General features: G+C 42.1%; 1 protein-coding gene across 2 annotated transcripts; it reads right to left on the bottom strand.

Annotated features, from left to right (window-relative positions):
• Positions 1–10,395: 10,395 nt before the first annotated feature.
• On the bottom strand, positions 10,396–15,179 carry LOC139372446 (uncharacterized). 2 transcript variants are annotated; one of them, XM_071112162.1, is made up of 5 exons: positions 14,885–15,179; positions 14,181–14,288; positions 13,792–14,090; positions 13,308–13,534; positions 10,396–11,061 (listed from the first exon to the last, which is right to left on the bottom strand). In XM_071112162.1, the coding sequence occupies exons 1-5, from the start codon at positions 14,949–14,951 to the stop codon at positions 10,959–10,961; spliced, it is 804 nt and encodes a 267-aa protein (XP_070968263.1). In that variant the 5' UTR covers positions 14,952–15,179; the 3' UTR covers positions 10,396–10,958. The 2 variants fall into 2 exon arrangements, with proteins under 2 accessions (XP_070968263.1, XP_070968264.1); XM_071112163.1 differs by having other exon boundaries at positions 10,851–11,061; positions 14,193–14,288; positions 14,885–15,070.
• Between the last annotated feature and the right edge of the window lie 3,269 nt (positions 15,180–18,448).

Raw genomic sequence — 18,448 nt, 5'->3', positions numbered from 1 at the left:
GGCACATGAAGAAGAGGGGCTGCAGATGCTCCCTAGTGCTCAGGGGGCTCAGAGCAAAACAAACACACGCGGTTCTCACACACACACACAACCCATGTCACAAAACCAACCTCTCCCACTCCATTTCAGAACACTTTTCTTTGTGTAGGGCACCAGGTTACTAGATGTCTTTCACCAACACATGTGTAAGCCCAGTGATATAACTCTGGATGCATCACACAAATAACCATATGCATATTAAATCCCTTCTTCTATCCATATGACGTTTGTACTCTTAGCGAGATATTGTCCGTTTCAAGTTTAATCTTTGAATTTCAACTTGAATATATCAACTTCCTTCCATCTCTGCAGGGCAAACATACAAGCAGGAGCCGGGAGAATACTGTACATTTAGAAAATAAAAATGTATTCTGGGAAGTGTGTTTTCTCCCCCTCAAGGAACGAAGCAAAAGTCTTTAAAAAGACATCCCAGGATTATCTGGACAGGCCACAAAGAAATGTCTCTGGAGTGAGAATATTGGGCATCCTGTCTTCTGACACACAATACTGCCAAGGGAAGGAGAGGAGTCTGACAGTGGCAATAAGAGCGCATCTCCTCCTTCTGCTATCAATATGTACAGCTGGTAAAAAAATAAAAACGTGTTTATGCTTTGACAATAACACTAGGATTGGAAACCGCAGAGCATTTTGTAAAAAAAAAAAAGCAACTGCAAGAAGTGCAAGTTTTTATTTCATTATTTAGGCACACAGACTCTGATATGGAACTGGGTTTCTATGGATAATGATGTATGTGGCTTTTTGCACCTCCAATAAAAAATGTATTGCTCTTCAATACAAGAATACATCAAACCTGACGCACAGGTCAATGCTAGATATAATGTCCTCCGTAAATGTCTTCCTTACCTTTAACAACATCAGCATAACAAATACATGATGTAAATTCGATAAATAATGAATGATTATCAAACAGCAGTGGTGGAAAAAGTAGCCAATTGTCATACTTGAGTAAAAGTAAAGATACCTTAATAGAAAACGACTCAAGTAAAAGTGAGTCACCCAATAAAATACTACTTGAGTAAAAGTCTAAAAGTATTTGGTTTTAAATGTGTTTAAGTTTCAAAAGTTAATGTAATTGCTAAAATATACTTAAGTATCAAAAGTAAAAGTATAAATCATTTCAAATTCCTTATATTAGCCAAACCAGACGGCACGATGTTCTATTTTTACTTATTTACGGATAGCCAGGGGCACTCTCCAACACTCAGACATAAATGATAAACAAAGCACAAACTAAAAAATACATTTTTAACATGTTTTTCAAAATAAAAACACAAGTAAAAGAGAATTATAATTACAAAATGTAAAAAAGCATTTGCGTTTAGTGAGTCAGCCAGATCAGGTAGTAGGGATGACCAGGGATTTTCTCTTGATAAGTGCGTGAATTGGACCATTTTACTGTCCTGCTAAGCATTCAACATGTAATGAGTACTTTTGGGTGTCAGAGAAAATGTATGGAGTAAAGAGTACATTATTTTCTTTAGGAATGTAGTGGAGTAAAAGTAAAAGCTGTCAAAAATAGAAATAATACAGTACAGATACCCCAAAAAACGAATTAAGTAGGACTTTAAAGTATTTTTACTTTATGTACTTTACACCACTGTCAAGCAGTGCATTAGCCAATAACAGCTGTCAATTGGGGCTGCATGATTATGTGGAATTAAGGAGGAATTTTACCTCCGTCGCTAAGCACGTCCATTCACCAGCTGACTCGGGCCTTGTTTGGTTTGCTATTAGTTGAAAATCTTCCTTAACTCAGCACAGGTTGTGTGGAGCATACCGAAGAGACTGCCTCCATCTGTGAATAACAGTACTGGACACACAAAGGCTGGTACGTACGTTCACATAGTACAGTAATAATTGGATATTAAACTGATTATGGCAGAAGGCCGAGTATGGCAATAGTCACCTTACTCTGCTTTTCTTAATCGTCGTATGGTCAAAATCGAAGTAAGCATACGACGACTAAAATACCTGGTTTTCTGATCAATTTTTCAAATTATTAGGACAAACAAACACTAATCGGCGTTCCAGCGGTTTGATCTGCGCATATGCTAGAATCAGACAAGCGCTCTCTAGGGCGAATGAAGTGAGTTCGGAACAACTGAATGTATGAGTCTTAGAAGTAGTTTTCACATACACGCTATATATGTCCGAACTCAGAATCAAATATGCTTCCCAAAAATAGCATGGACGCTGTGGTAAAACGTTTATTTTGATATGGCGATTTTCTGCATTTATCAGTGCCATCATTTAGCCTTATTTCAGATGTGTCCATTTAAACAAGATTATTAGGGATTTTTTTTCTTGCAAGCATGTAAACGTTTTAATCGAACTATTATATGAATCTGACTATCCACAATAATTGCATTATTGTGTGCATGTTACGGTACTCGGTAAATCCTCCTCGTATATATGTAACAAGTATCCCTTTTGGTAATCTCTTGTGGACAGACTACGCAAACATAAATGGTACCGTAGATATGTCATGATACAACGGGATGCGCGCAATAAAGAGCAGCATTAGTTCCGATCCTTAGATTTTCGTCACTGGTTATTTGGAGAAATCCCGATTTCGCAGGCATTAGCATCTTTTGAATTAAGGAAAGGGTTCCGATGTTCTTTCTCTCTCTTCTCTTAACACGTATGGACCCAGAATTTAATCGAGCATCGGACCAATTACGCAATACTTTCGTTCTAGGTTCATTTAGGCAACATGCACTTCTTCCTCAACTAGATGGGATGGCTGGAGGAGACGCGTGTTATTCTGCGGTAGTTTGGTACCACAGATGGGACCGATCTGTCCTAATCAGATGCCTGAGCTGGATTGACTGTACATCTCTGGTGTTTGTTGTTAACATGCGGCACAGGCCTGCACGAGCACACTTGCACACAAAACACAGCCTGCAGTACGGGAGGCAGTGCACGTGCACACTCAATGTGACGTTCTCACAAATCTACCAATGTGGATGAGAAGAAAAAATAACTGAAAAAGCATTTCTAAAGGGTATTCTTCTGAATCCAACCAGCCTTTATAGATTAATGATATCAAATGTGCCATACTCTTGACATCAGACATCAATCTATGTCAAGTCTAATGAATCCCAGTCTATAATTATACTGCATGTTATATTCAGAAAGCCAAAACACAGAAACCAAAGTCTTGAAATAAAATTTAAATCAAGGCGAACAAATACAATCTCATGCAATTCCTTGTAAACTTCTCAATATATCTAAGAGTACCCTCTTATCCACAGCAAATCATCAGTGCATTCAGTACAAGTTCTTCACAGCATTAACAATAGTGCACTAGCAGTGCAGAAGTTCTTCATGTTAAATACCTAAAGTCATAACTTAAATTGTTATTTTATCTTTCTTTTTTGATAGACATTTCCTAATTTCCGCAGTTGACATGAATTAGCATGCTATCTAATATCCTCGTCATCACATTAAGCTGTCTGAGCTTGATTTGTTGAAAAATGACACACTCATGTCAGATCAGTGTCACAGATGAGCAGCTAGCGTTGCCTTACTCCCCACGGTAGAGCAGAGCCAAGTAACAAAACATACTTGTGTGTTAAGAGTAAACCCATGGAAGAAAGACTGACTGCCAGACATCACTGATTGTTTGGCTTGTATTCATGTTATCCTCCTGATGGCACTGACACGGATAGAGAATCAGCTGCCAGCCCCCTCTCTCTCTCTCTCTCTCCCTCTTCCTCTCTTCTGAGGAGTAGGCACTGATCTGCCAGAGGACCCTGTACCTCTCTCCGTTTATCTGACAGTTGATCCTCTTCCTCTGGGCACTGCCGCTACTGCCTTCCATCTGTGGAGGCCACCGTCAGGACAGGACAGACATGTCACTGTGGCATGGCGACTGGGGAGGTCCCGTGCAGAGCTGCTTGTGATTTAGAAACTTGGCCTTGCCAGAAACCCTCCTCCTCACATTAATTTGTCATGCACAAGTTCACCACTCAATGCACACACACATACACCCCCCCCCCCCCAAAAAAAAAGGAGATCTCAAGAAATTATAAGCAAAATGGAAAAATACAGGAAGCACAAATGATTGCCCAACAGGGAGAGAACGATAATCCTAATCAATATACTACTCTCCTCCACCCACCCAAATCACTAAGCTATAATCGTCACACTTGCCCGTATCATTCAGCCAGCACTGGATGGTGATATGATGTAATATCACCAAGGGAAATTCAGATTCTTCCCTGATTCTTTTGTCGGTTCTGATAGGAGGCTACGTCAGGGAGAGAGGACTTCCATGTAGACGGAGAGTAAACAAAACCTTACGACTGAAACACAGTGACTCTGTCTGTCGGTCTGTCTCCAGGGCTTTGGTCACAGTCACTTTTCTCATTTCTAACTTGTCAGACTCGACTTCATCTTTTTTTATCGCCATTGAAATCCCCATTCGCACCACGAGGCGCTGGAGCAACTTGACAGTGCAAATATGACAGTAACACATTTGGACCGAAGAGCAAAGAGAATGTATACAGACACCACCACCAAGGCCTACTGAGACTGTAGACACTGGAGCCTACTACAGCACATATTTAATAGACACTATATCAGTGTTCTATATCTATGCTGTCTGTTACTACATATAAGCTTCAAGAAGTGAGAAAGTAATCCACCTATGCCATGTTGTATAGAGGCTAAATCACAATCTCCATCTTGGCCCATGGGGCAGTAATATAGAATGAGGGTTTATTTCTGTGTCACTGCGGTCGGGTGAGACTGAGTAAGTACACCTTTCTTTCTTCCGTGCAGGTGAGTGTGTGATAATAGTTTGTGCAATCCAAGGCTGCTGGAGATAATGCCTGCAGGACCCTGGTTAATTTGCTGTTGCCAGTGATGTGTTAAATGGCCATCTGTGAAAAGGTGAGAGCCTCAGTAATGACTTCCTGTATGGATGAGAAGGAACGGTGGAGTTTGGGGGGGGGGTATCACACTTGATGTTCCTGGTAAACTGGTATCATACTCACTGTATAGGGCAAGTTGAAACTGCATGCATTTGTGCCACTGGCGCTACACAACCAGAACTGTCAGTCAGACTTACTTCCATTGATATGGCTTCATGGGGAATTTGAGAGTGAGTTTTCTGTGTTTTCTGGTTCACTAGCCACATTCTTTAATGATGGTTAGTTTATACAAATATATGCAGCATATCTATTTATGATTTAGAGCTCAGCAAAAATTCAGCAAGTAATTTAACCATTTCCAAAATCCCAGAACTAGATCAAATGCATAGTGAGGAGTTATTACTGCACATGTTTTACTGGCCTTACCTCACCAAGTATAGTATAGATTGAAAGGGCCACATCAGCCATACTCAGGCACTGCAGTTCAACTCCAGCCCTGTATTTAAGGGTATTATGCTGGTCACCTCTGAAATAGAGTTCTCCCACCTTAGAGAACATTCACCAGTGGATAATTATCCCTAATCATCGCCTCAACAAGCCTACTGTGTAATTTTACAGTAGTTACTTTGGACAGCTACAGCTAGCTAGCATTCTGCTTTCAGTTTGATCAGCAATTCTCTGTGCAGGTTTGGTCACAGCAAGGTCACACCAGATCAGCTTCAGTATTCAACGTTTGTCCAAGTCCCCAGGACGTTGGGAGATGCCTTTAATGCATCCACTAGGGGCAACGTGAGCGCCTATTACCATCTGGTACAATGGTTGCCAACTCCAGTACTCATGTACCCCCAACAGTACACATTTCTATTGTAGCTCCGGACAAGCACACCTGATTCAACTAGTCAACAAGCCCTCATTTAATATATATATATATTTTTTATTAAAACCTATTGTTTTTATTTCATCTTTGGTCATGCTGCTGCTCCCCCTATGATCATTCCACTCCACCTCCTCAACAGTCGTCACTCTGCCTCCACACCCAATGAAATCAAATCAAATTTATTTATATAGCCCTTCGTACATCAGCTGATATCTCAAAGTGCTGTACAGAAACCCAGCCTAAAACCCCAAACAGCAAGCAATGCAGGTGTAGAAGCACGGTGGCTAGGAAAAACTCCCTAGAAAGGCCAAAACCTAGGAAGAAACCTAGAGAGGAACCAGGCTATGTGGGGTGGCCAGTCCTCTTCTGGCTGTGCCGGGTGGAGATTATAACAGAACATGGCCAAGATGTTCAAATGTTCATAAACGACCAGCGTGGTCAAATAATAATAAGGCAGAACAGTTGAAACTGGAGCAGCAGCACAGTCAGGTGGACTGGGGACAGCAAGGAGTCATCATGTCAGGTATTCCTGGGGCATGGTCCTAGGGCTCAGGTCCTCCGAGAGAGAGAAAGAAAGAGAGAATTAGAGAGAGCATATGTGGGATGGCCAGTCCTCTTCTGGCTGTGCCGGGTGGAGATTATAACAGAACATGGCCAAGATGTTCAAATGTTCATAAATGACCAGCATGGTCGAATAATAATAAGGCAGAACAGTTGAAACTGGAGCAGCAGCACAGCCAGGTGGACTGGGGACAGGAAGGAGTCATCATGTCAGGTAGTCCTGGGGCATGGTCCTAGGGCTCAGGTCCTCCGAGAGAGAGAAGGAGAGAATTAGAGAACGCACACTTAGATTCACACAGGACACCGAATAGGACAGGAGAACTACTCCAGATATAACAAACTGACCCTAGCCCCCCGACACATAAACTACTGCAGCGTAAATACTGGAGGCTGAGACAGGAGGGGTCAGGAGACAACAGGCCCTCACACCACTGGACATTTATTTGCCACAGTTATTATTATGTACATAGTGCTATTTCTATTGTGTGTTACGACCATTTTCATGATTTTATTTAACTTAGTCCTGCATGTTGGAGCTTCAAATTTAAGATTTTCACTCTACCCTGCAACCCTGTACATGTGACTATTCAATCATCTGAATCAATGAGTTGTCTGGGGGCTACAACAACAATGTGTGCAGTTGGAGATACTGGAGTTGGGAACCACTGGTCTAGTAGTCTCAGAGGATTGCAGGTTCAATCCCAGGGCTGGAGTTGAGAACCACTGGTCTAGTCGTCTCAGAGGATTGCAGGTTCAATCCCAGGACTGGAGTTGAGAACCACTGGTCTAGTCGTCTGAGGATTGCAGGTTCAATCCCAGGGCTGGAGTTGAGAACCACTGGTCTAGTAGTCTCAGAGGATTGCAGGTTCAATCCCAGGGCTAGAGTTGAGAACCACTGATCTAGTAGTCTCAGGGGATTGCAGGTTCAATCCCAGGACTGGAGTTGGGAACCACTGGCCTCAGAGAATCACAGGTTCAATCCCAGGGCAGGGCACTCGTTTTCATTTTTTCTGTTTCTAACCTATCCCAAACCTTAATCAGTCGGAATGAATGTCTAAACTTAACTCCCAGACAAACATTGAATACTGAAGTGAGATCTTATTGGTAATTTACCTTCCACTCAACCAAATCCTTCATGTGATGTGCCTGATATAAATTTAAATGGAAAATGGCACTTGCTGATTTATTGAGAATACAAAGTGTGTTTGACTGATTGGGTTTCTACCTTGTTCCGTTTGATGGTGCGATTTCATTGAAACTAAATTGATAATTGAAAAGTTGGACTGTAAGAAGCAAACAAAATATAACCGTATGGGATCCTGCTTATCTGCCTCAATTGTTCAATACAGAACATGACCTCTGAATCAGAATCTAGCATGGGAGTGTTTGAGTCAGAGTAATGACATTGTAGTCCCAGGGGGGAAATTCTGGGTTGATGCATGAACTAATTACATGCTTATAACACTATTTTACAAGGGAAATATTTTACAGCACCTGATTGCAAAGCGAATAACGAATAACATTTTTTCAAAACAGTCCAAAAATCTGTAAAAAAGGCTTTAACATGCAAGTGTTGATTTCTAGATCATTCAGCACAAATCTTTCTAAGGAGCGTTGTCACTCAGCTCGAGTGTGTGTGAGAGAGAGAAGGGGACTGCTGCCCGTACTGTGTTTTGTTCGATGGGCCACTCTCCTGGAGAGAGGAAAAGTGAGGACACACTCGCCAAAAGCGTTGTCCCCAGTCAGCCATGAAAACAGCATCAGTGTTCCTGCTGCTAAGCTGCCAGCGCTGAAATGAGACTGTCTAATGACACAATGCCATAGGAAGGCTCAGGTCAGCAGCCCTGCCTAGGCCCTCACAAAGGGCAGCCTGCCGTGTCACTTCAGCTGGCCGACCCACCCTCCACACAGGGACAAATGTGAAAGGACTGAGAATGTCCCCATAATCATCTCTACCTCTCAGAGTGGGTGTTATTACTCAACAGGGACCAGTTTCTGTTTCTGAAAAGAACTGCATGGGCAGGTAATGATCAAATGTCTTCATTATTTTTTACCAATATAAGACAAAGTAACAAAATATCATGAAGGCAATGGTCTGAGCTCTAAACCCAACCGTCAAGCTCCAAAACATTCCAAAATAGTTTTTGATGTTTAACATGCAGTCTAACTTTGTTTGCTCCCCAGGTCAAATAAGCCAGGTGCTCATTAATATAGAAGGAATTAAAGATGCGAGAAGTTATTATTTACAAGTTGGAGATTTTTAACAAGGTTATTCTTTCGTTTTGCTTTCCAGTCAGAAACACGGCTGTCAGATCGTCTCCAGTTCTCTCTCCCCAGGTGGCCCTGAGGGCTGGATACTCAGACAGCAACAAGAGCCCTCACAATTCATCCAAATGCAACAGTCAGCCATGGTTCTCAAAAAGGAAGGTTGGTACAGGACTGTACATGGTTCATAAACACAGGTCAATGTTGAATGTGAAAAGGGCAGAACGATAATGAAATGAAAACTGCACTTTAAAAAAATCTACTCATTGTTCCATTTTACTTACTGACAGGAGTAAACAAATTATGTAGCAAGATTACATTTTCCAGTAGATGGCCAGTTAGAATCAAACTCCCAGACAGGAAATGTACATTTTTCTGTATCACCAGTGTGCATTGAAGAGCGCTCTCTCTATCCCCCCATCCCAGCTTCATACAACCAGCGCATGGCTGTCTCATTGGGAACGCCAATTAGAGTTAAACTGAAATGTTCTGTTAGGAGGGTATTGTGATCAAGGCTGCAAACAATGGATAAATAGCCATCTCCACATGATTGGCTGTCAAACTGATTTATAAGGAATTCGTAAAGAAAATCCCCCCCATGCTCATCCCGATGTCATTATTTACTTCTTAAACCCTTAATGATTAATTAATGTACTTATTTCTTGGTTCAAAAATGCTCCTCTAGACTTTACCACAGAGATATAATATGAGATGGATATAATGGAATTACATTGTGAAGGAATACATAGAAGTGAAATAGCAGCAATGCTGCAGAGTACTTGGGTTGTCTGAAAACACAAGCCACCAAATCCTTGCTTCCTCAGTCCTTACCTCAATATACTTCTCAAAGCAAATGAGGGGGCGCTCCTGCTCCTCCCCAGAGCTTGGAGGAAACAAGGATTTAGGACAGCTAGGAACATTTTCAGACACTATTATGGATGCTGAGGAAACGAGTGTTCTGATAATTAAGCAGTTGCCAAGGACACTGATAACACACTGCAGAGATGGCAACACCCTCCTGTGTCCTGCGATGTACACTAATCACAGTGTTTGAGAGTGTGAACACAAGGCTTCATCTGCTGCAGGATAGAATCATCTTCCTTCAGATTGCGCTTCCAAAAAGCAATGAATGTTACTGCTAGAACTGGATGTACTGCCACACATCTGGTGATGAAGCTTTTCATGTAAGAGTGTAAACGAATTAGCGGGCAAGGCTAGATTTCATTCCTCATTTGTTCAGCATTAACCATTGGGTATTTCTGAATGCCAGTGTACTGTGCTGGGTTTAAACAAGAGGTTGGAGCTCAGGATAAATCATGTAACATTGGCTCCACACAGTGGTGGCACAGGGAACAGGAAAATCAGACAGTCACTGAGTAAAGGGCAACCAACTATCTCGCAGTGCTCAGCAGAAAACATTGAGGAACATTCTGATGGAAATATATGAAGTTAATTAGAACAAGGTCCCAGTGGCGTGCAGACTGAGGAATCATGAATAGAACTGACGTGTCGCTGTCCCACTTCTATTGCGAGGAAGTATCGCTAATGTTGATGAGATGCCTTCAGTCAAAACAAGAAGAAAATGTTATTCCCCTCACATGCTTGCACTGAACTTCTTCTGTCCTCTGAATGAGACAAAATGCAAGGGGAGAACCGGCGAATTAATTCAGTGACAAAGCAGGTCTTCAATGTCTCAAAACGGTAAATCAGTGTCATGTGTTTTAGAGGAGACAAAACCAGTAATTCACAACAGAATGTTGAAAAAGTAGAATTTTATTAAATTAGATTCTATTTTATCAAAATGTCAAGTTTCCAGGATGAAGAAAACAGTGCAACAGTTACTTTAGACAAATATTTACAAAACAGGTAGCATTCAGCCAAGTTGAAATAAGGCAGCTGTTTCATGTATCTTGACATTTTTCAACACATCCACAAAAACATCCCCCACATAAAACATCTTGGTGAAAAGGACAGTTCATCATTTCTCTGACAGCCTTTCACATTTTAAAGGCCATTTCATAATTTCCTTGTGATAACATTCAATAGTTCAATGGCAATAAACACATTTTACAAAACAACTTAAATACAAAAAGCTTAAATTCATATTTTAAAAAACAGCGTACCAAAATGCATCAAAGCTTTCTCTTATATTTACTGTAGGGAATACTGTAGGCAAGGCAAGGGGGAATAGCGCAACACAAGGCAAGGATACCAAACATAGTTGAATGGCAACCACTGATATACGCTGTTCAATAGTGCAACCCCCTAGACTTGGAAGCCGTGCTGATTGTTGTCAGCTGATCTTAGTGTTGGCCATTTCAGCGGGTGTTCATGGAACAAACCTGTGCTTCGCCGAGGCTTCTCTCCAGCTCCTGAATAAAAGGAGAGATCAACTGACTGTGCAGCTGTGCCATTTTAAACCTGAAGGAAAGAGTTATAGAAAATAAGAGTTGAAAGGAGCAGTATTCCCACTGATTTCTCTTCACAGTTGGCAAGAAAAAGTATACGAACCCTTTGGAATTGGTCATCAAATTTGATTTAATCTTCATCTAAGTCACAACAATAGACAGTGTGCTTAAACTAATATACACATTGTTTCTTGTCTATATTGAATACATCATTTAAACATTCAGTGTAGGTTAGAAAAAGTATGTGAACCCCTAGGCTAATGACTTCTCCAAAAGCAAATTGTTGTCAGGAGTTGGCTAATCTGGAGTCCGATCAATGAGACGATTGGAGATGTTGGTTAGAGCTGCCTTGTCCTATAAAAACAGACAATTTGAGTTTGCTATTCACAAGAAGCATTGCCTGACGTGAACCATGCCTCAAACAAAAGAGATATCAGAAGACCTAAGATTAAGAATTGTTGACTTGCATAAAGGTGGAAAGGGTTACAAAAGTATATCTAAAAGCCTTGATGTTCATCGGTCCACAGGAACACAAATTGTCTATAAATGAAGTGCAGCACTGTTGCTACTCTCATTTGGAGTGGCCGTCCTGCAATTATGACTGCAAGAGCACAGCGCAGAATGCTCAGTGAGGTTAAGAAGAATCAGCTAGACTTACAGAAATCTCTGGAACATGCTAATATCTCATCTGTTGATTTGTCTACAATACGTAAAACAAGAATGGTGTTCATGGGAGGACGAAGCTACCGCTGTCCAAAAAAAACATTGCTGCACGTCTGAGGTTTGCAAAAGTGCACCTGGATGTTCCACAGCGCTACTGGCAAAATATTCTGTGGACAGATGAAGCTACAGTTGAGTTGTTTGGAAGGAACACACAACACTATGTGTGGAGGGGGGGGAACTCATCCCAACTGTAAAGTATGGTGTAGGGAGCGCCATGGTTTGGGGCTGCCTAGCTGCCTCAGGGACTGGACAGCTTGCTATTATCGCCGGAAAAATTAATTCCCAAGTTTTATCAAGACATTTTGCAGGAGAATGTAAGGCTCTGTCCACCAATTGAAGCTCAACAGAAGTTGGGTGATGCAACAGGACAATGACCCAAAACACAGAAGTAAATCAACAATAAATCAACAACAGAATGGCTTCAACAGTAGAAAACACAGCTTTTGGAGAGTCCTCACCTCAACCCAATTGAGATGCTGTGGCATGACCTCAAGAGAGAGCTTCACACCAGACATCAATAATATTGCTGAACTGAAACAGTTTTGTAAAGAGGAATGGTCCAAAATTCCTCCTGACCGTTGTGCAGGTCTGATCCGCAACTACAGAAAACATTTGGTTGAGGTTATTGCTGCCAAAGGGTCAACCAGTTAATAAATTCAAGGGTTCACATACATTTCCCACCCTGCACTGTGAATGTTTACAAAGTGTGTTAAATACAGACATGAAAACATAATCGTTTGTGTGTGATTAGTTTTAGCAGAGTGTTTGTCTATTGTTGTGACCGAGATGAACATTTTATGACCAATTTATGCAGAAATCCAGGTATTTCCAAAGGGTTCACATACTTTTTCTTGCCACTGTAGGTGTACTTTACTCCCGGTGTTTCCATTAGAAAAAGTTGTGCTGGTCAAATGTCCAAACATATTTCAATTTGCCAGACTGTGATGCCAATGTGCAGTTTCTCTAGAGAAAAATCAGATCAAGCACAGGCTGGGCGATGTAGTAGGAGGTTGTAATTTCCAACAGGCCAAATTCTACATAGTTCTGTGCAGAAAACGTGGTGATTAACTACAATGAGCATAATCCATTTGTCCGGTCTGCGTTTTTACACGAGGTAATAAAACTAGAATCCATAATGTTTCTAGGCGCACTGGTGTTTCTAAATTAGAATTCCAGGCCGCACAGCAGAATATTTAGGGGCATATGTGAGTAAAATGGTCACACTGTGGAGCCTTGAACCAGTATCAGGTAATACAGTGTTGCAAGTTTGCTATAGCAAGAGGTCAAGAGGTAACAGGCAGAGTTGACAGACTAGAGATACGATAAATAAAAAAAAACAGAACCAACCTCCATGCATAGCCAAAGTGATTTTATAGAGCATATTTATTTTTAAAAATGTTTTTATTTATCTGGTTTTATGCATTTTTACCATCCAAACGCTGCCAATTCTCAGTCAACGGAAACAGTTTAAACTCAATAGTGTTAACAATTCAAGCATGACCTGTGAAAAGGTTCCAAAGAAAGGAGGACTCTTACCTCCTGTGCAGCTCTATGGCTTTGCTGAGGTCTGGGCAGTAGTGCTGTAGAGCTGTGATGCAGTGTGCTGCCAGCATGCTGTAACACTGTTCCCTCACCAAATTGTGGCTGCTGGTGTCCCACTGTGGCAGCTCACTGGTGTACCTCCACGCCACTAGGGCGTGCTCCAGAGCAGACTCCCACTCCTCGTTCTGCAGCAGCAGCTGACCCCACTCCTGGCAGGAAACCTGGGAGGAAAAAGACAAGGTTCGTTAAAACACACAGCAGGTGATGCAGGTAGTACCAATCACCATGACAACCCAGAATTTCTAGCTATTAAACCATCTTAAAAGCACTTTAGTCAAACAATCAGCTTGAATAAGAGTGTAAATCTTAAATGAAGTATATTATTTACTGCAAGGGGATTCAACATCAGGTCAATTAACTGAGTTACATTCACATAAGGGCAACTTAAAGAGCATCAAACAAAAATGTTGATACTCACTTTAAACACCATCAGGTGTGGATATGCCTTTCTGTAACAGTGTGCGTCTCTGTTGGACCCCAGGCGTGAGTAGGGTATAGATCTGTAGACATTGGTCTTTTTCAGGTGCAAGTCCTCCTGTAACGGCTTCAGGTCTGTAGTGAGGGCTCTGGGCTCCTGCCTTTGCCCCTGTTCTACTAGGATGAAAGATCTTATGAGCTGCACAAGCTGCTGGTTGGACAGGGGTGTCTGGTTGTCTTCCATTCTCTCACTTTGGGCCTCACTCCGACTACTCCCTGTTCTGTATATGGCTGGGTCCACTGCAAAACATACACCACCGTATTGGTCACAGGCCAACTAATATAAGACTAGAAACTGAATGACATGATCCATTTAATTTGCTTACTAACATGAATGCCCACGTTTTGAGTTGCTGGTCAGGTTTCTGCCTCTAGAAGTGGTTGAGAATGGAGCTATGCGTGAACTTAGAACCTCCAGGTAGGACCTTCTCATTCGAGCTGCAAAAAAACATTTGGCATAACTTTAGAGTGCATTTGTGTCTACTAACGTTACAGGATCATAGTTAACCCAGTTACAATATTCTTCTAGTTGTACTAGAAAGGAAGGCAGATTCAATGTTTTGGTACTTGCATAAAACAAAACTGGTAATGTCTTGCTGAATTAATAACTACAAACAGCTCACCCACAATCTTTATTACTTAGCTAAATGTCCAATATCAGCTCGTTAACGAGTTATAACTAGGTAAAGTTGTTAGCAAAAGCTAACAATGGGTACCATGTTGTGTCAATGCAATTGCTAACTCAAAGCTGGCTAACTAGCTAGTTGCCCACATAAGTTAAAATTCACTTATTTCCAATATTAGCAAATTGACACAATTGGTTTGTTCAGACTGTGTTTTATTGGACTTTACTGGCTGACTTCATTGTTATGATTCAACATATTTAGAAAATAAGGTAGCCGCTACTTAGGCACATTTTTTCCTGGCGCGCGCTTACTTTACCAAGGACAGCTGTTGTGATGCTGCAGTGGAGGGAAATGTAGCTGGCTAGCCAGCTAACGTGACCTACTTAATGAAGTTGAAGTCAGACGTACCTGCAATTTTCGGCTGTGGAGCTGGGATTTCCATCAGGGCACGTCTTGAGTGACACATAGTTGCCATATTAGATACTTTGGGTCAAAATGACAGACCTCTTGCAAAAAGTTTGCCAGTTATGTTGTTAGCTGTCTAGCTAGCTAGGAAACTATCTAGTAGTGTGCAGCCAACAAAATGTGAAGGTTGTACTAATAACACGCAGCTACCGCATGCCAAGTACCTAAAATAAATGCCATAAAAATTAAATAGCTGCTGACAAAACTTTGCAAGGCTGTTCTCCCGCGAATGTATGACAAAATACTGCCGCAAGAATTTAGCGCGCGGACGTGGTTCATTACCCATCAACCTGATTGGTCAATGTAGAAACAGGCGCATGCATTTTTATTGGCGAATGGGATCTTGAATTGCACTGTGTTGAAATACCAAAAATAATAACTGCTTGAATACAGTAGGCCGACACATGTACTGTTGTGAAATAGGATTTACGTATCCTTTTGTGAAGTGGTTGAAGTCTGACATATCGGCAATTTTTGGCTGGAGGATAGTAAGCTAGCTACTTTATAGCAAAAATACATAGACTTGCAAACATTTGACCAGTTCTGTTGTGGGCGACCATTGATGCACTTTATTTTAATAACATACAGCTGCCAAGTAGCAAACAAATGACAAATGTATTACGGTAATAGTCATTGCTATGAATTTAAAACATATTCTGTTGGGTTTATCGGAGGTTGGCATCCAACGTTATGAAGCATTACCTCCACCTACTGTACTGGCCTCTTACGAAAAAAGATTGCAGTAAGAGTGCAGTATAACGGCAGTATGCAGCAAATACTGCATTCAAAAGAACAATATTTTTATACTGCAGTAATTTTGCAGTGGAACTGCAGTTAGAGTGCAGTATAACTGCAGTTCAACTGCAGTTCACTGCATTTATTCTGCAATTGCCCCGTCCAAAATACCACAGTCGACTGCAGTTACTGCACTTTTACTGCAGTTTCATAAATTCAATCTTTATTTGTAAGGGGCCTGTGGGCCAGAGGAACTAAATCCTACCTGCCAGGCCCTTTTCTCTTAAAAAAGATAACAAAATATTGGAGACTGTATATCTGCCACGCTGATCCTCAACACAGGGGCCCCTCATGGGTGTATGCTCAGATCCCTCCTGTACTCCCCATTCACCCATGACTGCATGGCCAAGCACGACTCCAACACCATCATTAAGTTTGCCGATGACACAACAGTGGTAGGTCTGATCACCGACAACGATGAGACAGGAAGGAGGTCAGAGACCTGGCAGTGTGATGCCAGGATAACAAACTCTCCCTCAACGTGACTAAGACAAAGGAGATGATTGTGGACTACAGAAAAAGAAGGACTGAGCACCCCCACCCCCAGAATGGGGGCCCCGACCCCCATTCTCATCAACGGGGCTGTAGTGGAGCAGGTTGAGAGCTTCAAGTTCCTTGGTGTCCACATCACGTACAAACAATTTACATTTTTTTTTATTTCACCTTTATTTAACCAGGTAGGCCAGTTGAGAACAAGTTCTCGTTTACAACTGCGACCTGGCCAAGATAAAGCAAAGCAGTTTGACACATACAACAACACAGAGTTACACATGGAATAAACAAACATACAGTTAATAATACAGTAGAAAAATTATATTTACAGTGTGTGCAAATGAGGTAAGATAAGGGAGGTAAGGCAATAAATAGGCCGTAGTGGCGAAGTAATTACAATATAGCAATTAAAGTTGGATGGACTATTTACAGATGGGCTATGTACAGTTGTAGTGATCTGTGAGCTGCTCTGACAGCTGGTGCTTAAAGTTAGTGAGAGAGATATGAGTCTCCAGCTTCAGTGATTTTTGCAGTTCGTTACAGTCATTGGCACCAGAGAACTGGAAGGAAAGGCGGCTAAAGTAGGATTTGGCTTTGGGGGTAACCAGCGAAATATACCTGCTGGAGCGTGTGCTACGGGTGGGTGCTGCTATGGTGACCAGTGAGCTGAGATAAGGCGGTGCTTTACCTAGTAAAGACTTGTAGATGACCTGGAGCCAGTGGGTTTGGCGACGAGTATGAAGCGAGGGCCAGCCAACGAGAGCATACAGGTCGCAGTTTTGGATAGTATATGGGGCTTTGGTGACAAAACGGATGGCACTGTGATAGACTGCATCCAATTTGTTAAGTAGAGTGCTGGAGGCTATTTTGTAAATGACATCGCCGAAGTCGAGGGTCGGTAGGTTTTACGTGGGTATGTTTGGCAGCATGAGTGAAGGATGCTTTGTTGCAAAATTGGAAAGCCAATTCTAGATTTAATTTTGGATTGTAGATGCTTAATGTGAGTCTGGAAGGAGAGTTTACAGTCTAACCAGACACCTAGGTATTTGTAGTTGTCCACATATTCTAAGTCAGAATCGTCCAGAGTAGTGATGCTGGACGGGCGGGCGGGCAGGTGCGGGCAGAGATCGGTTGAAGAGCATGCATTTAGTTTTACTTGCGTTTAAGAGCAGTTGGAGGCCACGGAAGGAGAGTTGTATGGCATTGAAGCTCGTCTGGAGGTTAGTTAACACAGTGTCCAAAGAAGGGCCAGAAGTATACAGAATGGTATCGTCTGCGTAGAGGTGGATCAGAGAATCACCAGCAGCAAGAGCGACATCATTGATGTATACAGAAAAGAGAGTCGGCCCGAGAATTGAACCGGGTGGCACGCCCATAGAGACTGCCAAAGGTCCGGACAATCATAGTTCAAACACACTAAGACAGTCATGAAGAGGGCACGACAACACCTATTCCTCCTTGGGAGACTGAAAAGATTTGGCATGGGTCCTCAGATCCTCAAAAAGTTCTACAGCTGCACCATCGATAGCATCTGGTTGCATCACCGCCTGGTATGGCAACTGCTCGGCCTCCGACCGCAAGGCACTACAGAGGGTAGTGCATACGGCCCAGTACATCACTGGGGCCAAGCTTCCTGCCATCCAGGACCTCTATACCAGGCGGTATTAGGGGCTTTGGTGACAAAACGGATGGCACTGTGATAGACTGTGACGCCAAGGACTCCAGCCACCCTAGTCATAGAATGATCTCTTTGCTACCGCACGGCAAGCGGTACCGGAGCGCCAAGTCTAGGTCTAAACGGCTTCTTAACAGCTTCTACCTCCAAGCCATAAGACTCATGAACAGTTAACCAAATGGCTACCCGGACTATTTGCATTGTCCCCACCCCACCCCCCATTTTTACGCTGCTGCTCCCCTGTGTTTATTATCCATGCATAGTCATTTTACCTCTACCTACATGTACATATTACCTCAATTACCTCGACTAACCGGTGCCCCCGCACATTGACTCTGTACCGGAACCACCTGTATATAGCCTTGCTACTGTTATTTTATTGTTGCTCCATAATTATTTGTTATATTTCTATATTTCTTTCTTAAAACGGCATTGTTGGTTAAGGGCTTGTAAGTAAGCATTTCACTGTAAGATCTACCTACACCTGTTGTATTCGGCACATGTAATAAATACAATTTGATTTGATTTTGTTTCTAATGATGTTC

Source organism: Oncorhynchus clarkii, chromosome 18, assembly GCF_045791955.1.
Source record: "Oncorhynchus clarkii lewisi isolate Uvic-CL-2024 chromosome 18, UVic_Ocla_1.0, whole genome shotgun sequence".
NCBI lineage: Eukaryota > Metazoa > Chordata > Actinopteri > Salmoniformes > Salmonidae > Oncorhynchus > Oncorhynchus clarkii.
This window is presented reverse-complemented; position numbering and strand designations above follow the sequence as displayed.

What these genes read in the sequence shown, in the direction of transcription:
- LOC139372446 (XM_071112162.1), bottom strand. Translation starts at nt 14,951, where the DNA reads ATGGCAACTATGTGTCACTCAAGACGTGCCCTGATGGAAATCCCAGCT. An exon ending in CACACCTGATGGTGTTTAAA is followed by an intron (nt 13,535 to 13,791) that starts GTGAGTATCAAC and finishes TTTTCCTCCCAG; the next exon opens with GTTTCCTGCCAGGAGTGGGG. An exon ending in GCCATAGAGCTGCACAGGAG is followed by an intron (nt 11,062 to 13,307) that starts GTAAGAGTCCTC and finishes TCTTTCCTTCAG; the next exon opens with GTTTAAAATGGCACAGCTGC.